The sequence below is a fragment of the Xenopus tropicalis genome, chromosome 8 (genome assembly GCF_000004195.4).
Source record: "Xenopus tropicalis strain Nigerian chromosome 8, UCB_Xtro_10.0, whole genome shotgun sequence".
Lineage (NCBI taxonomy): Eukaryota > Metazoa > Chordata > Amphibia > Anura > Pipidae > Xenopus > Xenopus tropicalis.
This window is the reverse complement of record NC_030684.2, coordinates 138,526,069-138,548,849: the sequence shown is the minus strand read 5'-3', so window position 1 is coordinate 138,548,849 and position 22,781 is coordinate 138,526,069. Positions and strand designations below refer to the sequence as shown.

At 45.9% G+C, this 22,781-nt stretch overlaps 1 protein-coding gene across 11 annotated transcripts in view; it reads right to left on the bottom strand.

The window, feature by feature from the left end:
- Positions 1-22,781, bottom strand: part of LOC100486737 (NACHT, LRR and PYD domains-containing protein 4) — a 138,926-nt gene that overhangs the window by 105,269 nt on the left and 10,876 nt on the right. Inside the window, exon 10 of one of the 11 annotated variants that reach the window (XM_002937272.5) lies at positions 21,231-22,078. The exons of the other annotated variants lie outside the window; for them this stretch is intronic. Coding sequence (XP_002937318.2) covers positions 21,991-22,078 — 88 coding nt within the window. The 3' untranslated portion in view covers positions 21,231-21,990. Of the gene's footprint in view, positions 1-21,230; positions 22,079-22,781 lie in introns of those variants that run through there. 11 annotated transcript variants of the gene reach the window in all.

Genomic DNA, 22,781 nt, shown 5'->3' with positions numbered 1-22,781 from the left:
TGTGGCCTTTGTGCACCATGATAAGCGCTGCACTTCCCACTTATGTTTCCATTTTGTTCCCACCCATCATAATATAATGGCCACATCTGGCCGGCGTGTCTGCAGCTGCTGCAGGTTCCCTTCTGTCGCTTCTGAAAAATCATTCAGCCCAACCCTGGAAGGAGAAAGAGTGACCATGATATAGATTATAATTTATACATATTTATGGGAACTGTCCATGTTAAAATTAACATTAAAGTAGACATTATTTAGAAATTGCTTTTTAAATGATCTCACTTTTACAGGCTTAAATTCCAATGGCTGCCAGGTTGCCGGGTCACCAACAGCCAGAAATAAGATTAATTCTGAGGGTGGATTTTAGTTTACTTCTTCTATGACTTTAGTTTCTATTCAGACCCTTAGCTTCTGACTTGCCATTCAACCACTTCCTAGTTGCTACGTTAATCGGGACCCCAGCAACCAGATTGTAGGAGATCAGAAGATTCTTCCTGCATTTCTTTTAGACCAACCAGTTCCTGTGTCTTAGCTTCCTTTGCCTGTGACATCATCCAGCCTGGTTACAGGCATGGGAGTAAATCGATTGGCTGAGAGGTGGGAGAAATGCTGGAAGCTTGCTGATACCTCCAGAGTACATCTGAGAAGGAAACAGGACCCACTTAAAGATTGGTTTTGGAGCCAAAGGTACTGGGGTGGGCCAGTAGGAGGCTATAAAAGAGAAGAGAGGAAGAAGAGACGCCAAGATGTGCCACTGTGGAGAGTGTCAGTGCTGCCAAGCTGCCTGTAATCTCCAGCGTGACTGCCTCAGTGGCCCTTGTCATCTCTCCTATTTTTCCCACCCACCCCTTGGGCCCCAGACTGGTTGAATTGCGCATATGTGCAGTGATGTCACAGTGGGGCCCACAATAACATGGCATGGCAGTAGACTAAGCTGACTAAGTTGCAGGGTCAGACTGGGCCGCTGGAACACCGGGGAAAAACCCTGTGGGCCCTGGCTCTAGTGGGCCCCGGTGGGCCAGACCCGATTCCTGTTGCCACTTCCCCTGGCTACCAATGTCCTCCCCTGACATGTTTCACTTACACACGCTCAGGGGAGGACGTTGGGCGGGTGGCAGGGCCCCTGCAGGGGGATAGGGGGATGCGGTGTGCAGCCCTGCGGGAGGTGCAGGTGACGTGTCCGGCGGGGGGCTATAGTGGGCCCCAGCGGGCCAGACCCGAGCCTTGTTGCCGATTCCCCTGGTCACCGATGTCCTTCGCTGATGCATTTCACTTACGAGAGCTCAGGGGAAGACATCGGGCAGGTGGTGGGGGCCACTGCAGGGGGTTAGGGGGATGCGGGTGACGTGTCTGGCGGGGGTACCTTGGGGGGTGCGGGGCCCTTGGAGCAGCAGCCCCGGTGGGACCTGCACCCCCCATGCCGACCCTGCTCGTGTGTATGTACCTGTTACATGGGAGCAGCTACCAATCCAAAGAGAGGTGCTTGGGGGAAGGTAATGCTACCTTGGGTACAAGAGCCCTTGGGAAGGGACATACTGCATGGAGCTTGTATTAAACTAGGGGACTGTCATATTAAAAGGACCCTGATAGACCCACCTTTTATGTCTTTATAAAACCTAACTGCAAGTTGATCCAGAGGAAGGCTAAAACCCCATCTAAAGCCTCTCTAATTTGCCCCAGAGGGGAAAAATTCCTTCCTGAATCCAAGATGGCAATCGGACCAGTCCCTGGGGCAACTTGTACTGAGAGCTATCCCCCCTACCCCTGTATTCCCTCACTTGTACTGAGAGCTATCTCCCCTACCCCTGTATTCCCTCACTTGTACTGAGAGCTATCTCCCATACCCCTGTATTCCCTCACTTGTACTGAGAGCTATCCCCCCTACCCCTGTATTCCCTCACTTGTACTGAGAGCTATCTCCCCTACCCCTGTATTCCCTCACTTGTACTGAGAGCTATCTCCCATACCCCTGTATTCCCTCACTTGTACTGAGAGCTATCCCCCCTACCCCTGTATTCCCTCACTTGTACTGAGAGCTATCTCCCCTACCCCTGTATTCCCTCACTTGTACTGAGAGCTATCCCCCCTACCCCTGTATTCCCTCACTTGTACTGAGAGCTATCTCCCCTACCCCTGTATTCCCTCACTTGTACTGAGAGCTATCCCCCCTACCCCTGTATTCCCTCACTTGTACTGAGAGCTATCTCCCCTACCCCTGTATTCCCTCACTTGTACTGAGAGCTATCTCCCCTACCCCTGTATTCCCTCACTTGTACTGAGAGCTATCTCCCATAACCCTGTATTCCCTCACTTGTACTGAGAGCTATCTCCCCTACCCCTGTATTCCCTCACTTGTACTGAGAACTATCTCCCCTACCCCTGTATTCCCTCACTTGTACTGAGAGCTATCTCCCATACCCCTGTATTCCCTCACTTGTACTGAGAGCTATCCCCCCTACCCCTGTATTCCCTCACTTGTACTGAGAGCTATCCCCCCTACCCCTGTATTCCCTCACTTGTAATGAGAGCTATCCCCCCTACCCCTGTATTCCCTCACTTGTACTGAGAGCTATCTCCCATACCTCTGTATTCCCTCACTTGTACTGAGAGCTATCTCCCATAACCCTGTATTCCCTCACTTGTACTGAGAGCTATCTCCCCTACCCCTGTATTCCCTCACTTGTACTGAGAGCTATCTCCCATATCCCTGTATTCCCTCACTTGTACTGAGAGCTATCTCCCATACCCCTGTATTCCCTCACTTGTACTGAGAGCTATCCCCCCTACCCCTGTATTCCCTCACTTGTACTGAGAGCTATCTCCCCTACCCCTGTATTCCCTCACTTGTACTGAGAGCTATCTCCCCTACCCCTGTATTCCCTCACTTGTACTGAGAGCTATCTCCCATACCCCTGTATTCCTTCACTTGTACTGAGAGCTATCCCCCCTACCCCTGTATTCCCTCACTTGTACTGAGAGCTATCCCCCCTACCCCTGTATTCCCTCACTTGTACTGAGAGCTATCTCCCCTACCCCTGTATTCCCTCACTTGTACTGAGAGCTATCTCCCCTACCCCTGTATTCCCTCACTTGTACTGAGAGCTATCCCCTCTACCCCTGTATTCCCTCACTTGTACTGAGAGCTATCCCCCCTACCCCTGTATTCCCTCACTTGTACTGAGAGCTATCTCCCCTACCCCTGTATTCCCTCACTTGTACTGAGAGCTATCTCCCATATCCCTGTATTCCCTCACTTGTACTGAGAGCTATCTCCCATACCCCTGTATTCCCTCACTTGTACTGAGAGCTATCCCCCCTACCCCTGTATTCCCTCACTTGTACTGAGAGCTATCTCCCCTACCCCTGTATTCCCTCACTTGTACTGAGAGCTATCCCCCCTACCCCTGTATTCCCTCACTTTTACTGAGAGCTATCTCCCCTACCCCTGTATTCCCTCACTTGTACTGAGAGCTATCTCCCCTACCCCTGTATTCCCTCACTTGTACTGAGAGCTATCTCCCCTACCCCTGTATTCCCTCACTTGTACTGAGAGCTATCTCCCCTACCCCTGTATTCCCTCACTTGTACTGAGAGCTATCCCCCATACCCCTGTATTCCCTCACTTGTACTGAGAGCTATCCCCCCTACCCCTGTATTCCCTCACTTGTACTGAGAGCTATCCCCCCTACCCCTGTATTCCCTCACTTGTACTGAGAGCTATCCCCCCTACCCCTGTATTCCCTCACTTGTACTGAGAGCTATCCCCCCTACCCCTGTATTCCCTCACTTGTACTGAGAGCTATCCCCCTACCCCTGTATTCCCTCACTTGTACTGAGAACTATCTCCCCTACCCCTGTATTCCCTCACTTGTACTGAGAGCTATCCCCCCTACCCCTGTATTCCCTCACTTGTACTGAGAGCTATCTCCCCTACCCCTGTATTCCCTCACTTGTACTGAGAGCTATCCCCCATACCCCTGTATTCCCTCACTTGTACTGAGAGCTATCCCCCCTACCCCTGTATTCCCTCACTTGTACTGAGAGCTATCCCCCCTACCCCTGTATTCCCTCACTTGTACTGAGAGCTATCCCCCATACCCCTGTATTCCCTCACTTGTACTGAGAGTTATCTCCCCTACCCCTGTATTCCCTCACTTGTACTGAGAGCTATCTCCCCTACCCCTGTATTCCCTCACTTGTACTGAGAGCTATCCCCCCTACCCCTGTATTCCCTCACTTGTACTGAGAGCTATCTCCCCTACCCCTGTATTCCCTCACTTGTACTGAGAGCTATCTCCCCATACCCCTGTATTCCCTCACTTGTACTGAGAGCTATCCCCCCTACCCCTGTATTCCCTCACTTGTACTGAGAGCTATCTCCCCTACCCCTGTATTCCCTCACTTGTACTGAGAGCTATCCCCCCTACCCCTGTATTCCCTCACTTGTACTGAGAGCTATCTCCCCTACCCCTGTATTCCCTCACTTGTACTGAGAGCTATCCCCCCTACCCCTGTATTCCCTCACTTGTACTGAGAGCTATCTCCCCTACCCCTGTATTCCCTCACTTGTACTGAGAGCTATCTCCCATACCCCTGTATTCCCTCACTTGTACTGAGAGCTATCTCCCCTACCCCTGTATTCCCTCACTTGTACTGAGAGCTATCCCCCCTACCCCTGTATTCCCTCACTTGTACTGAGAGCTATCTCCCCTACCCCTGTATTCCCTCACTTGTACTGAGAGCTATCTCCCCTACCCCTGTATTCCCTCACTTGTACTGAGAGCTATCTCCCCTACCCCTGTATTCCCTCACTTGTACTGAGAGCTATCTCCCATACCCCTGTATTCCCTCACTTGTACTGAGAGCTATCTCCCCTACCCCTGTATTCCCTCACTTGTACTGAGAGCTATCTCCCCTACCCCTGTATTCCCTCACTTGTACTGAGAGCTATCCCCCTACCCCTGTATTCCCTCACTTGCTAAATACCCACCCAACCCCTTCCTGAAGTTAGTGAGTCAGATAGAATCCCACATGTCCCCATTGTAATGTGTTGTAATTGTATTAGATGCCCCTTGTATTTTTGTTTTTCTATATGACTTGCAATATTACTGCTACTGTATTAGTGGAACCCCCTGAGGTGTATCCCTCAATGCCCATTAGGTGTAAGCCCAGTACTGTAAAATCCCAGTTTGCCAGTCTCTCCCAAATTTCTGCCCAGGGTTTTCTCCTATTTTGTATATAACTTGGGGACCCCTGCAGTGAGCACCCACCCTGTTGACTATTAGATTGATGATGTGCATCGCCAAATACTTAATCTTCATTGGAGGTGAAATAAAGTCACTTTGGTACCCTATTTCTGTCATTTGTTGGTCTGCAGAATAATGTTACCCATTACTGGCTGAAGATCAGACCAGCTGTACTTACATGATCTCCTTCAGGCTGGGGTGCTCCAGTATAAATTCCTTTATATGGGGGTAACCAGCGTCACCAAAGAAATTGCTGCTAATGTTGAGATGCGTGAGGTTGGGGTTGTTAGTCAGGGAGAGCAGTGATGCAGCATATTCTGGGGTCAACTTGGCCTCCTGGAGTCTGTGAGAGATAGAGTTTTACATTTAAGATACATGACAGACAGATGGCGTCAACTTTTTGTATGTGGTCAAAAGCCACAACTCCATTCCCATTTTCTGGAGAGCTGTGTGGCACATATACACATAATAATGTATCAATGCATGGAGCAAATGTTGGGTATTACAGCTATAAAGGAAAGTAGTAGGCTTCTCCCGATATGCCCACCTACGGGTGGGTGATATTGAGCTACACAATATTGGGCCAAATGATCGAATTGAAACGGTGGGCCAATGCTGTGCCTTATGTGACGGAAATTCAAACCTGCCCAATCAAGATCTGCCCAATTTCAGGCCAGATGTCAGTCGGGTAGGACCATCGTTGGTGGCCATAAAGGAGAATCTAAAATCGGCCTGTGTATGGCCACCTTAAAGCCTACAAAACACAATGCCATAGACGCCATAGACAGTCACTATTTATTGGGCTGGTGGGGGCTGTTTGGGCATCTGTGTACTTGAAATGCCAGGGCCTATTTTGTAGACCAGTCTAGACCTGCCTCAGTCCAAAGTACAGCAGGGTCAGACTGGCCCCCCGAGGTACCAGGAGGAATCCCTGGTCTTCCGTGAGTCATCCATCTGTGTGTTTATGTTCTGCTTATGTTGCTGAAAAGCTCACATCTTGCCTCTCCTCTATCCTCTTAAGGTGGTCATACACAGGCCAATTTTACCTGCCAATTCGGCAGCTTATCTGCCCATGTATGGGATCCACCGATGAGCCTACCCGGCCAACATCTGGCCTGAAATTGGGCAGATTTCGATCGGACAGGTTTGATTTTTACTTCGGATCGGGGGCTGCGTCGGCTCATTGATGCGGCCCCCAAACTGACGGTGCCTATGCCCCCCATTTTCATTTGATCGTTTAGCCTTACGATCGACTTAGCTCGATGTCGCCTACCCACAGATGGGCATATTGGTAAAATATCCACTTGCTTGGCAACCTTGCCAAGCGTGTGGATCTTACAGTGTATGGCCACCTTCAGAAGTATTTCAAGATACTTTAATTGTTATTATTATAATCCCTGGTACATCTTATGTAGCACTTTACAGAATGTTTTTTCAGTTTTTCTGCCTTTAGAGAAGCCTGAAAAAAAGGCTGGAGATGAGTGCTGGCCAAATCAGCGCAGTGCTCCAACACTGTGTTACTGCAGCACCAAAAGAAAAGACAAGACCTTTTGTTCTTATTGTTTAGTTAAAATTCCAAGTGGCTACTGTGTTGGTATGATAGTAGCCGCTTATGATTTTAACTGAACAATAAAGGACTGTTTTTATTAGAGAAGGAGTGTGGCCTTTTCTCTTTTTCGTGGTGTTACTTGTCTTCCTAGTCTTCCACCTTCCAACCTTGCATTTTAACTGTTAGACCAATTTAACAATTGTTAGAATGATCCTAATATCCAAATACAGAACCCGATTAGATTTTAAGGGTGGATTTTGTTGGTAGCACTCGGGTCAAAAAAATTTACTGTTGGAACCTGGACGATGGAGTGTTTTTGAAAAAACAGGCTGGCCAGACACTCCATTCCTCTAGTCCAGCTTACATACTAGCAGACTCCGAGTGCCCCTCAAGTGCCCCATGAAAATCCACCTTCATCATTCCTTTGCCTTGTATTATACTCACGCCAAGCGCTCTATCCTGCACGTTGGGGCAGAAAGAACCTCCAGCAACTGATAGAAATCCTCCCCGGCCAGTTTGTTCTTGGACAGATCCAGGTCCCTCAGGGATGTGTTTTCACTGACTGCCAAAGCCAATGAGATGCAGCTTGTCTCCGTCAGGCCGTTGTTCCTCAGGCTGTAGGGTGAGTGAGAAAGAATGAGAGGCTGTGAGACCCCCAATGTCCATATATTCCTGCTCTCGCTCTGCAGTCCCACCCACTAACTCTGATTTTGGTTCTCTCGTCACTCTTTTGATGCAGAACGGTCTCACCTTGCACTAACGATGATTAAATGAATAATAAACAGTATGTAATATAAACATGCTATTGCTTAAAGCTGAACAGAAGGGTTCCCATTGGGAGTTGGTGAACTTTTTAGAGGAAATCTCTATATAGTTTTTACACAATTAGCACCCAGTTTGGAGTGACAAGCATCTCAGGTAAGGAAACTCGGCGAAGACAGAATGTAAAATAGGAGCAGGTTTGGGTGGTTGTTCGGTTTGGCATGAGGTGGATTTATCTGCTAGGAAATAGCTAAACCTCTCGCTTTACCAATATCTGCTCTATTTTATATCAAGAATCGTCTAAAACACTCCATGACCAGCACAGCCCACTACTAACAAGCCTCCCAGCCTTCTCCCCTCCAGTCTATCCTAAGCTCCGCTGCTAGAATCTTCCTACTCTTCCCAAGGAGAGAACCTGCTTCTTCTCTATTAAAGCCTTTACTATGGCTCCTTGCTTACCTTAAGGCAAATTACTAAAGCATTCTGCTCACCTCACTACAACTCTGTGGCTCTCATAGATACCATGTTTTTATGCCATATACACATCCACCGCCATCTACCTTGTTGCTCCTTAGCTCCTCTATTCTGGACATGATTTGCCACGTTATCTGGTTTGGACGTGCTGATTCTCATCATTGCCAGTGCAGATATTTTAGGGCGCTTTTTGTCACCACACATGATCCTGGCCATTCTGAGTGGCCCACTGCCCTTAAAGGAGAAGGCAAAGTAAAAATCACTTGGGGGTACCTAACATTTGGCATCCTCCAGTGATTTTTACCATTTCTTCTCATTTAATGGACAGTTTAAAAGCAGACCTGTATAGGGCCCCTTGCTACTCCTTGCCAGCACATCATGAATGGCAATAAAAGAATGGGGGGGCATATGCTGTGTGGCATACAGTGGCCGGAACCAACACCAATCCCACACAATGTACTTTGCGGCAGCATTTGGCAGCTCCCCCTTGCTCATTCAGTCTTTTCTCCTCAACAAATCAATTGACAAAATATTATAAAACTGCAACCCCGGAGAAAGGAAATTTGGATCCAAAAAGAAATCAATGTACCTGAGCTTTTGGATCCGGCACTGTGGACGAGTTAATATGGAATAAATGCACTGCACGTCCTCATCCCTCAGATTGTTGTTTGCGAGTCTGTTGGGAATAATGGACGTTTATGTTTATCAGAATGCATATTCAATCCAGTGCTGTACCTATATGTTTTACAGTGACACAATGCCTGCTCTAAGTTACTGTTTTAAGAAACCCTATGTCCAACAGATTTGTTTCTATAAGCACATTTCCTCTAGATAGAAAACAATGTGGGGCTGATTCACTAAGGTGCGTTAAAACGAGCGCTATTTATAGCATGCGGTAAAAATTTTATCATGTCTTATTTTTCACACGATTCACTAAAAGAATACTTGCGTTAATTTAGACGCAATGCTGTGTGCGTTATTTAAGTCGCAAAGACTATTTTCATGGGGTATTTGACGCAACGCACGCTAATTAACGAGCACGCGCTACTCGCCGTGTGTGAAAAAATGCACGCCATTTTAGCCATACACACCATTATGTTCGTAAAAATACTTTTCTGAAAATGCCCATTTCCCTGCAAACTGGCGGCTGCATCACTCTGGGGCCAACACAGACTGGAATAAATCCCACTGCAAAGTCCTTATTGTGTTGCCAAAAGCTCATTAACTGTACTTTTCTAGAATTACCGCCTGCCCCAAGTAGGGGTTAATATTCGCACAGACTAATGCGATATTTAGCGCGTTTAATGCTTCATATGTGTTTGTGAATCATGCGTTAGTACTATTCTATTCGCTAATTAATTAACGCATTCAGTTGCGCGCTATTTAACACACACAATATGCGACTTAACGCATACGATAATACTTTAGCGAATCGCACATTTTTTTCACGTCAATTTTAACGCAGAAAAACATGCGATAACGCTTATCGCACTTTAGTGAATCAAACCTTGTGTATGTTAACAAACAGCATAGTATTTGTTTGAAAATATCAAAAATATAAGACTGCTCATAGCTACCTTGGTATTCTGGCACTTTTGTCTTTATACAGTCACACAACTAGTGGCTTTGTAATATCCTTATCATTTACAGTAGGGGGTACATTATCCCTTATAATACATGAGTGATACTCAGAGTTCCCTGTATAACTCAGCCTGCAGCCTTGTGCCTTTATATGGGCACAGAACCCCTCAGTGACTGCTAATATCCTTATCATTTACAGTAGGGGGTACATTATCCCTTATAATACATGAGTGATACTCAGAGTTCCCTGTATAACTCAGCCGGCAGCCTTGTGCCTTTATATGGGCACAGAACCCCTCAGTGACTGCTAATATCCTTATCATTTACAGTAGGGGGTACATTATCTCTTATAATACATGAGTGATACTCAGAGTTCCCTGTATAACTCAGCCTGCAGCCTTGTGCCTTTATATGGGCACAGAACCCCTCAGTGACTGCTAATATCCTTATCATTTACAGTAGGGGGTACATTATCCCTTATAATACATGAGTGATACTCAGAGTTCCCTGTATAACTCAGCCTGCAGCCTTGTGCCTTTATATGGGCACAGAACCCCTCAGTGACTGCTAATATCCTTATCATTTACAGTAGGGGGTACATTATCCCTTATAATACATGAGTGATACTCAGAGTTCCCTGTATAACTCAGCCTGCAGCCTTATGTCTTTATATGGGCACAGAACCCCTCAGTGACTGCTAATATCCTTATCATTTACAGTAGGGGGTACAGTATCCCTTATAATACATGAGTGATACTCAGAGCTCCCTGTATAACTGCCTCCAGCCTTGTGCTAGATATGCAGCCTTAGATCCTACCTGACATCAGTAACAGTGTGTAGAACCGCTGTGAGTCTCTCCAGTCCTTCAGTCTGAATAAAACAGGCACCAAGGTCTAGAACATCCGTTTCCCTACAGGATTCCAGGATGAAAGCCAACACTGTGCAGTCCAGAGGATCCAGGTAGAAATCACGAAAATCATGTTGTCTGTTTGATCCAATGGATGAGGACACAAGCGCTTTGTTCCGGGACTCAGCGAGGCAGGCAAATACATTGAGAACTTTCCTGTTGTCAGGATTCTGACTCTTGAGATTGGGAATGGACTTCTGGAGAAAGCTGATAACATGTTTGGCGGCTGGAGCGGATAAATCCCCTACATACGGCTTCAACAGGGATCTGGTGGAACTGTCAGAGAGTCCTGATATGAAACGAAGAAATATTTCCCCACGGCCGTCTTCTGTTGATTTTGCCTCCTCAAGAGCCTTCTGCAGCCTCTCATGGGAATAGTCAAGGTAGTGACCCAAGGCAGCCATGAACTCCTGTATGGTTAGATGCAAGAAGGAATAGGACACGTGGGGAGGCTGCCCACTCTCCATCACAAAGCTTGTAGCTAAATGTGAGGAAGTATCAACATTAAATGTTTCCAAATCATCTCTTGTAAATGATAGAATGTGATTCCTTACCCCATGCTCCGCCATCCGGCCAATGGATATCAGGAAATTCTTATCAATAGACTCTTCCTGGCAGTGATTGGCAAGGATGTTACTAATAAAGCTGGCATAAAGCTGTGTGACCGTTTTGGGAAGAAATTCCACAGTCTGCGCTGAGTTAGCCCTTTGGGCCCTGAAGCACATGGATAAGACGGTACAGATGATCCAGCAGTAGGATGGGATGTAGCAGAATGTGTACAGCATCCCGTTCTCCCTCACATAATGGAAAGCCTTCTCCGCCATTGTATAATCTCTAAAAAAATGCAGAAAATACTTTTCCCTTTCTTTGGGGAAAAAGCCCATAATTTCAAGTATTCTGTGAAAAACAGAAGCCTCGACTGTTGCTAGTTTGGTCGGGCGACTGGTTATTAGGACAGAACAGCCGGGAAGGAGAGACTGTCTCACCAGACTGGACACAATCGCATTTAGTGTCCCTATGGAGTGTGGGTTTGCGCACAACTGACTTGACTTAAAGTCTATTTGGCTTTTACTTTCATCTAAACCATCAAAAATAAACAGCAGTTGGGTAGGATGTTGAAAGATTCTGTCAAGCTGACTGTGTAGATAGGGATATTCATTAATAATCATCCGTGCCAGGCTCAGCTCCTCCTTATTATTGAGATCCCGGAATTTGAAGAAGAAGACAAAGGCAAATCTCTGGTAGAGGTTCCCATTGGCCCAGTCATAGACAAACTTCTGCATTAATGTGGTTTTCCCCACCCCTGGCACTCCGCTCACCAGCACTGCCTGTGGCACACATCTCTTTCTGTGGCACCAGCGGAACAGCCGGTTAGGGCTAATCCTCTCCAGGTTACTCTGAGCTCTCTGTAAGTAATGTTCATGGATTCCCCCTGTTGCAATCAGCTCATGCTGAGGACGAGACCGGAAGTGCTGGCTGGAGACAACTATGAGGTCTAAATAGCGCTCAGTGATACTGAAACTCTGACTCTCAGTGGTTAATCCTGGGGCTCTGTGTTCCACCAGGTTCTGAGTTTTCTCCAGAAGATCCTCTCTGTGCCGTAACCGGTAGGCTGGGGAAATACAAAGTTCAAATGAAATGTTTAGAAGAGAAACAGCTAAAGGGATTTTGATTCACATTCGCCATTTATTATACACTATCTCTTTCCTCACCCATTTCAAACTAATATCATTATTCCCCTAGTTATCCGTTTGCCCTCAACTTATCCTGCTCCAAATTGCTTTGTTCTGTTCCATACTATTTACTCTAACATTCTAGCACTGGAGTTTTTAAAGAATGGGCAAAACATTTACATCTAAATGATTTATATGTGGAGTAAGTATTTTGACAGCAATTTGAATTCACACGGAGATCTACTCTTACAAACAAGGTATGTGAGGGCTTTGTATGAAACCGATAACATGTTTTGGCCTATGGAGATGGGGGTGGTTTAAGGTCCTTATGGAAGCAAAAGATCAATCAGACTAGAACAGCATTTGTCCAACCAGATAGCCTTCACTTCTTCAAGCTAAAAGACCACCGTGCATCGTCCAGCAAGTTATATTCCCTCATATCAGTTCCATAATGAGGAGGAACTTTCCCTGGCGTGGTATGATGCTGTCCTTCTTCAGCCCATACTTATAAGGACACTGTCATGATATTTATGGGGTACTTTTTATAACTAAATGACACTGTTACACAGCAAATAATTCCCTCTGCCATTTAACATTTTATTCTTGAACCAACAAATGTATTTGTAGCTGTAATATTAGTGTGTAGGCGCCATCTCAGTGCCTTGTGCCTGAGTCTGAGCTTTCAGCCAGCGCTACACATTAGAACTGCTTTCAGCTAACCTATTGTTTCTCCTACTCCCATGTAACTGGAGGAGTCCCAAGCCGGACTTGGATTTCTTACTATTGAGTGCTATTCTGATACCTACTGGGAGCTGCTATCTTGCTCCCTTCCCATTGTTCTGCTGATCGGCTGCTGGGCGTGAGGGGGGTATCACTCCAACTTGCAGCGCAGCAGTAAAGTGTGCCTGAGTCTGAGCTTTCAGCCAGCGCTACACATTAGAACTGCTTTCAGCTAACCTACTGTTTCTCCTACTCCCATGTAACTGGAGGAGTCCCAAGCCGGACTTGGATTTCTTACTATTGAGTGCTATTCTGATACCTACTGGGAGCTGCTATCTTGCTCCCTTCCCATTGTTCTGCTGATCGGCTGCTGGGCGTGAGGGGGGTATCACTCCAACTTGCAGCGCAGCAGTAAAGTGTGCCTGAGTCTGAGCTTTCAGCCAGCGCTACACATTAGAACTGCTTTCAGCTAACCTATTGTTTCTCCTACTCCCATGTAACTGGAGGAGTCCCAAGCCGGACTTGGATTTCTTACTATTGAGTGCTATTCTGATACCTACTGGGAGCTGCTATCTTGCTCCCTTCCCATTGTTCTGCTGATCAGCTGCTGGGGGTGAGGGGGGGGGGGATATCACTCCAACTTGCAGCGCAGCAGTAAAGTGTGCCTGAGTCTGAGCTTTCAGCTAGCGCTACACATTAGAACTGCTTTCAGCTAACCTATTGTTTCTCCTACTCCCATGTAACTGGAGGAGTCCCAAGCCGGACTTGGATTTCTTACTATTGAGTGCTATTCTGATACCTACTGGGAGCTGCTATCTCGGCAGATAACTTTTTTTTAAAACTGAGGGAATTGAGGGGAAAACACACGTGAACAGAAGTCACTGGGAAACATGGCAAGAGAAGGAATTTATCTCCACAAAGCATTATTTTATTTAGCATTTTTGCCCACACATGGACATCAGGAAGTATTGACATACACTAGGGGGCACATTTACTAAGACACGATTCCGAACCGAATTGGAAAAATTTTTTCGTAGCGTTAAAACTTAAAAGGCGCGACATTTCGCGCAAGTTTTAACGCTACGAAAAAAATCGCAACTTTTTGCGCAAGTTTTAACGCTACGAAAATTCGCCAGATTTTGCGCAACTTTCGGAATGGCTACGAAAAACTCGCGTTTTTTCGCACAAATCGTATTGGTAACGAAAAACTCGCGACAATTTTCCGAAAAAAACGCAAAATACCGATCATTACGAAAAAAACGCAATCGGATGCATTCGGCCCGTTCGTGGATTAGTAAATGTGCCCCTAAGGGATTAGAAATGATGGGCTGCTCTCTTTAAATGTAATGGGACCTACCTATATATTCTAACTATATAATGTAATGTGATTAAGGTGAGAAATAAAACATTCTGACTACAGTCTTTAAATCTTGGCCCTTGGCCCTTCTGATCTTGTGAAATTAGGAAATTCCCCGTTCCCTTCCCTGTGGTAATTTACACTCCAATACATTTCTTTCTGGGTATATAATGTCTCATCAGCTTGCTTACCTTTCAGATCAGCAGGTAGATCAGGCCCATTTCTATCTAAACTAATCGTCTGCTCCAGATCATCACCTGAAAAATTAGATTCCAATGGGATAAAATCAAACAAATCATATTCTTTATTAATCTTTCAGTGAGTATTAGGGTACACAGCATAGCTGATGGAGAACTGAAAGAACTGTCGCTGTCAAAAATAATTTTATCTACAGATTCAGAACAGGCTGATATCAAATGAATGGATATATAATTATTTCCAATTCACCAATAATCTCCAATATTTCCTTTTGTTCTGTGTGGGATCCTGGTGTCTTTCCCTGATTAGGACATAAAAGAAATTCTTCTAGTGCCTTCCTCGAAAGACATGTAACTCCTTCTTGGCTGTAACCAAGCCAACAGCACGACTAGATAGGCCTAGAGCATGGGGTACACACGACTCAATCCTTCAGGATGGGCCTTTGCTAAGTGGAAGTGACCAAATGGGGCTATGATGTAGTGTAACTACAACCCACTGTAGCTGTGTGCAGTGCAGAATAACAAATGGGCGCCAGAACGTTCTTGCAGTTGAACAATAGAATCAGTTTATTGTCAGAGACAATCAGTATGCAGGGTCATAGTAATACTCACACAGTGGAGCCGAGGGCCAAGGGTGGGGAAGGTAAGGACCACCAACCAGCACGGCCTCCCTGTGGAGAGTAGTCTGGCCCAGTATCTGGATCTGGATCCCTCACAGCCGACTATGGATCAGGGATAGGAACTGACCTGATACCTGCGTCTTAACTATGGTCCTGCTCTAAGGCAACAGTGCCTGTAGGGAAGTACTTACAGCTAATCTCTCTTGGTTGGAGCCAGAAACTGCTCTTTCTAACTAATCTCACTTTCCTAGAAAGTGCTCTTATAAATTATCCTGGTACTCTCTAATTCTCACTCACGGGGTCCCTGTTCCCCGACTTCACTAGAGTTAGATGCAGACTCTAGAGTACTCACATTACTGGGGCCCTTTTGATCCCAGGCCCAGTGGAACTCCCACCTGGATCAGCAGATGCAGCCAAAGAGGCAGACCCACCCCCCTGCTAAGCACTATATCAGAGCGCCAAGGGAGGGGTCTCCCGGTTAACCAATAAGGCACATATACAAAACAGATACAGGGGTCTTTGCCCAGTAACAGCACAGACTAAGGAAACTGTAGGGTTTAAAGCCATAGGGGCATGTTAACCCTATGGGTCCCTACAGACATTTTTTTTTACCTTTGATAAAGCTGCCCTTAGCGCCACTAAGAACTTACACTTGCTCTCAAAATACCAGCATGAGAAAGTTATAATAAAAAGGGTTGGTCTATCCCAAGAATGAATGCTTAACTGTTTATATTATGTTAAAGAATCTTGCCAAACAATTGCCCATTTACATCTTTTCCCTTGAGCCGCCATTTAGTGTGTTGCTGTGTGCTCCCTCAGAGATCAGCTGACAGGAAGTGATGCAGCTCTAACTGTAACAGGAAGTAGTGTGGGAGCAAAAGGCAGAACTCTGCCCATTCATTGGCTGATGGGGCCTAGCATGTATGTGTGCCTTGGCTTGTTTGTGTGCACTGTGAATCCTATGATCCCAGGGGGCGGTCCTTAGTACTTAAAATGGCAGTTTTCTATTTAGGATTACCCAATGGCACATACTACTTAAAAAATATATTTTTCTGAAAATAGTTTATTTAGATGAAGCAGGGTGTTACATATGAGCTGTTTATGCAATATATTTTTTTTACAGACCTACATTGTTTGGGGGTATAGTTTTCTTTAAGGATCCATTTTGGTCCTTTCAGCAGTATCACTATCACTGTCCCTAACAAAGATGCATGACAACAAAAAACCTGCCAGTACGCGAGTAGTGGGGAGCTTAGAGGCTTCTAACAATACTTTAATAAGCAAAATGTTATTGTACAACAATGAGTACCTGTTTGAGTGAGTTCTTCCAGCGCCCCCAGCAGGTTGGGGTGAGAGTGATCATTCTGTAGAACAAAGAGACTTTCCCAGAATCCCAGCACGGCGTCTCTCCCAGATGCATGAATGTCTTCTAACAGCATCTCAGCAAACACAGAGGCGCCACATTGCTTCTTTATAGCTTGATAGTGCTGGAACACACAATAACAAAATACCCAAATGCTCATCCAGTGGAAATTCTGTCCAATAGTCTGATAGATAGTGAGCAGAAAGCTTCAGAAACACCCAGAGAGACTTGGGGTGAAGAGGCCCCAAAGACATGGAATTAAAGAGCAATTTTGCTAGAGACCAGATAGAAGATAGAGCCCACAGAGACAGCCAAGCTATAGGGCTACCTTATGGGCAGTGTTTGGGCTCAGACTGGAGATTGACAAAAGAGAGATCAGCTAAAGGATTGCCTCAAGCAAGAAGGCCCCTAGAGCAAAGGTAAAAAGGGGGTGGTAGCCAAATGGTGACTTCATTTCTACTGAACTGTAGATCTGTAATAGTGATTATGTAGTGGCCAATCCTCTACAGCCGGGATCCACATGTTTTTCTACTTGTCAGCCACATTCAGATGGAAACAAAATGTGGGGGAGCCACACAAGCATGAAAAATGTTCCTTGGGGATGTTAGATAAGGGCTGTGATTGGCTATTTGGTAGCCCATTCCAAATTTAACAATGGGCATAAAAGTAACTGACAGTGCCAGCACTGATTTATAACTGCATATAGGAAAGTGTAGGAATCATCACTTACCTCCGGAGAGATGGAATTTTGGAAGTTCAGCTCCCTCAGGATACTCTGGGTGTCCAGAGACTCGATGATATAGAGCAGATCCTCCCGGAAATACTTATAGAATGTACCCAACTGGTGGTCTTCATACCGAGCCAACTGCTGCCGGAACTGCACGAGGTCATCTACAAAACAGGGACACTGATATTAGCTCATGTTAAGCAGAAGAGGGTTTTCATGATGTTTAATGTAATAATATGGTTTGGAACAGTTCCCTAAGCCCCGCCCCCTGTTCCCCTGCTGATCTACTTTGAGACTCAAATTAAACGTAACAGTAGTCGCCTGCCTTCAGCCTGCATCCTACCAATCCCACAATTCCCTGCACACGTAATATCAATAAGAAAGGAACATCCCAGTGCAATGCATTGTGGGTTATGTAGTCCCTGTGCGCGGTCTTGTAAGCTGTGGAGAAGTTGTTACAATTTGTAAGATTAGTGCTTTAGTCCCTCCTCCCCTGCTGGGATTTCAAATGAGGCAGAAAGAGAGGAGCTGTTTTGCAGCTGGATTTCAGAATATAAAAATGGTATTTATTCCTACTGTTTGAAGGAACAGATTACAGTGAGAGGTATATTAGGGGTTTCTGTGCTGTGTGGGGCTCTTTAAGAATTTACCCCCAAAAGGTTTCCTTGTATGAAACAGCCACTCTACTTACCATTACTGATGACTTTTCCACGGAATTCATCCATTTTCCCTTCTCATGTGATAGTGTTACGGATCAGCCTAAAAACAACAGATAAGTATCACTATTCATACAGTTCAGCTGTGATTTATCAGCCTATACAGGTACGGGAAATCTATTTGCTATATTAACGTAATATCAACAATACAAATACAAATTCACTTCTCAGTTTTCATTGCTTTCTGCTGTGCCCCTCCCCTACAAAAAACAATGAATTTTCCATGTTCACAAACTGGGTTTTATTTTGGTTTTTGCTGCCGGGGCTGATTTGCACCCCTCCAAGTCAGTACAGGTATCACAGGGGTGGGGATGGGAGTTTGTTCCAGTTACATATGATATACAGACACACAGGCATATACTGGCCCGGGCCAGACCCAAGGAACACATACAATCTCCATGCTAATACAGGTGTGGGACCTGTAATCCAGAATGCTCGGGACCTGGGGTTTTCCAGATAAGGGGTCTTTCCATGATTTGGATCTCCATACCTTAAGTCTACTAAAAAAAACTTTTAAACATGAAATAAACCCAATAGGGCTGTTCTGCCCCAATAAGGGGTAATTATATCTTAGTTGGGATCAAGTACAGGTACTGTTTTATTATTACAGAGAAAAGGGAATCATTTAACCATTAAATAAACCCAATAGGGCTGTTCTGCCCCCAATAAGGGGTAATTATATCTTAGTTGGGATCAAGTACAGGTACTGTTTTATTATTACAGAGAAAAGGGAATCATTTAACCATGAAATAAACCCAATAGGGCTGTTCTGCCCCAATAAGGGGTAATTATATCTTAGTTGGGATCAAGTACAGGTACTGTTTTATTATTACAGAGAAAAGGGAATCATTTAACCATGAAATAAACCCAATAGGGCTGTTCTGCCCCCAATAAGGGGTAATTATATCTTAGTTGGGATCAAGTACAGGTACTGTTTTATTATTACAGAGAAAAGGGAATCATTTAACCATTAAATAAACCCAATAGGGCTGTTCTGCCCCCAATAAGGGGTAATTATATCTTAGTTGGGATCAAGTACAGGTACTGTTTTATTATTACAGAGAAAAGGGAATCATTTATAGGTGTCATACTGGCACCTTTGAAGTTAATATGACCTTTATACTTTTTACTTAGTGATTATACTGGAACATCTGCAGCATGTGAAGTGGGTATGGCATGTGGGGCGTGGTCACAAAGCAGACGTGGGCAAAAAAATTTGCCGCACTACCCGCGTCACATATTTTTGTCCCTCTTTCTCTTAATGAAATGTTGGGAGGTATGCCCTAAAAGGATTTTCTTGTGGGGCCCAGTAAGTTCTAGTTGCCCCACTGTTGCTTCACAACATTCTCAGCTGCACAGCAAATAGTACAAAGTCCCAGTGCAGGGGCCAAGCCCAAGTGCAACTATGTATTATAGCATACAGCCGGGCCCGGGCAGCTACACACAGCAGGGTAATATACTGGGTACATTATCAGCTACATGTTATACACACACATACACAGGAAAACCTGAAAATCTTACCTTTTCTACTTCTCTGTCTGTCTCTCTCCCCCACTGAAATGCACAAACCAGAAAGCAGCAGATCCAGCCGCTCATGTTTCAGCCCATATTCAGCCAGGAAATTCAGCAGTTTCACAGTCTTAAAGGGAAACTTTTAGTCCAAAGGGCGCCAACAGTTCTCGGCCATATAAGTTATTTATTATTAGGAACAACAGCAACACAGGGGGCTCAGTATTATTATTATAATTCAATATTCAGGAACAACAGCAGCAGCAAACACTTTGGCTCTTTGGATAAAGGACACACGCTTGTGTTTTACCAACATGTAGCTATGTGGGGCCTCTGAACAGAAGGATGAGCTTAAGGCTAACGGCACCAAACGCTTTCAGAGAATACGCTCCGCTGCTGTAAGGATCTCCTACTTGTGCTCCTGTCTGTACCCTGTATCCTACTTGTACTCTGTCTGTATCTGTGCGCCATGACAGGCACGGCATAGGCCCCTCAGCACCCACAAAGGGTGGGTTTCTGGAATTAAATCCATAGGCCGTGCCTGTCAGTGTGTATACAAGAGGGTCTCACAGACCCACTACTGTGGGCAATGGGCCAATAATGTGCCCGTTACATGAATCCTACCCAGATTACAGTAAAAATTCCCAGAGTGGGGTGGCACCAATGTGTGCCCAATTGGGCAACTAATTTGAGTTTGCACTTGTACTTGTACCCAGGGCCGGATTTGTTTGCCGGGCGCCCCGAGGCCGCCCCCTCTCTGTCGCGCCCCCCTGCGCATGCGCGAACGGCGAACCTCCCCCCGCACATGCGCAAACGGCGAACCTCCCCCCCGCACATGCGCGAACGGCGAACCTCCCCCCGCGCGCATGCGCTGGCCTTTTCAATCACATACGGAGCAGTGGGGGAGAGGTCCCCATTGCTCTGTATGCGCGAAAAACTTTAATATTTTGGTGCGGCGGGGCGGCATGCCAACCCCCAATTTTTGCCGCCCTAGGCCCGGGCCTTTGTGGCCTTTCCACAAATCCGGGCTTGCTTGTACCCTCCCCCCCCCACATTTCTCAGATGCTGCTTCCTGTCTGTCCCACAGCACTGCAGCAGGTCCCAGGCAGACTCACCCAGATCTATTATTTGGGATTTCTGGGGGTTTGAACCCCTGACAGTCTATAAAGAACCTTTAAAGTGTCAACAAAAACCGGGCTGCAAACCGGACGCCCCTGTGCTTACCTGTCCTGCACTCACATTGGGTTCAAGGAAGAGCAATTGTGCTTTTTTGCACTAGAAGAGCTAAATTTTCCATTAAATTTCCATTTCCATGACTGATTTTGTCATTGCTTCATGGCAAATGCGGGCAGTTACCTAAGGGGGCTAAATAAGTCAGGCCTGGGGGGTTGGATGGCGGTACTGCTGAGAGCAGGAGGTACTCAGTGCTCCATCTGTGCCTATGGGCCTCTCTTATGGCACCTAATGCAAGTTAGGGGTATCTAAATGGACACCTATGTCCTGTCTTTATGCCAACCTTTACATTCTGGCCTCAACTTGGGCCTAAATGCTGGGGGGTGAGATTTGTGCCAGACTGTTGAGAAACAACCTGACATTAATGTATCATCTGCCCAAAGCAATAACACACCCTTTTGGGGTCTAGTAACCCATAGCAACCATTGATCAGGTGGCATGTACTAGTCACTTGTTCAATGGGTTACTGCACCTGGGCAAACTTTGCACGTTTCCTTATCTGACCCTATTATTTTCTTCCCCTATATACACTGTATACACAGTGTATACCATTCGTTCCACAAATGGAACGAATGGCAGAGATTTACACATCATTAGGTTAATGACTGTAGAGAGAATTTATTGAATTTGCCACATATTGGTGTATAACTCATACATTGGGCAGGGCAATTTATTGGTACAGTCGCCTTACCCTTTAATCCAGGCATTAGACCATCACAATAGGGCTACAAACCTGATTTCTGTAGGAGGGTATTAATTCAGTTTTATTATACTGATATGTGAGTAATAAAGGCATTGCCCATGGGAGATACCCGAGGGCTCCCCTGAGATACAGGGATTGCAGGGAGGGGCTGTGTGTGAGTTTGGAGGGGGCTGTGTGTGAGTTTGGGGGCACTGGGAGCAACACCCAAGGGGTTGGGGAGTAACATGTTGCCCCTGAGCCACTGGTTGGGGATCACTGAGGGACAGAACAGAATATAAAAAGACCTATTTCCAAGATTTAGACACAAAATACTGTCAATATAAATACATTTTGTCATAACAAAAGCATGCGTCTGCTACTGCCTATGGGGCCCCTGGGTGACTGCACCCCAGGGGCCACTCGTTCCCCACCTCTGCTCATTGCCTCGGGGCTGGGGAACAAGTATGGAGTGAATGAGCAGCTTTATAAGCAGTTTCTCTGCTCCCAAACCTGGAACACTCTACTGTACGTTCTGTGACAAGTGGGTCATAGAACCCACTTACCCTCACTAAGGCCCCAGGCACTAAGGCTGCAGGCAGTAAGGCAAGCTTAACTCTTTAAATAAATGTTGCATGTAGTTGCAATTCAGTCCTTCCACACACTGCTGATATTTCAGTCCATCAGAAGATAATGGCCACATTCGGCCTGTGTGTCTTCAGCTGCAGCAGGTTCTTCTCTGTTTCCTCTGAAAAGTCGTTCATCCCGACCCTGGATGGAAAGGAAATAATCTCAGTGATGTGATGGACCTTATTGCCCCGGCACTGTATCTGCTAACCCCGCGGGGCACAATCTCACTTCAGTTTGAAACTGACACTTCTGCACTAACAGCTCTGTATCATACACAGGATAAACACTAATGGTATGTGCCGGCTCGACTGAACCATTTCCATTTAGTAGTTTAAAAAGAATTCCCCTTCCTTAATTCCTTTAGTGAAGCTGTAATTCAGGTTTTTAGGGGAGAACTAAACTGAGAACTAAACCCTAAAAATGCCCCAGCCCAACATTTCAGCATCTCTATAGCAGCAGTGATCCAGGACTTGTCACTGGGGGGGCCACCATCTTGGAATGTGTCAGTGGCACTGCACGTGCTCAGTGGGCTCTGGGTGGCTGTTGAGAAGCTGAGCTTAGGGGTCGTCGCTATAAATACTGAAATCAATCTCAATGGACCCTATTCCTGGGGGCTCCGCCTGTCAGTTGCCACCACTTGCAGCTCTCAAATCAGCGCTGGGAAAGTTTCTTCTAATGTGAAGGCAATTAAAGGTGGCTGTGTGTTCCACTGTGGCCATCTTTGATTTTTTAACAGGTGTTTCAGCTAGGCAGAGGGAGGCAGACAAGCAGACAAGGGGTTGTTCACCTTGGAGTTCACTTTTAGTATGATGTAGAGACCAATATCCTGAGACAATTTGCAACT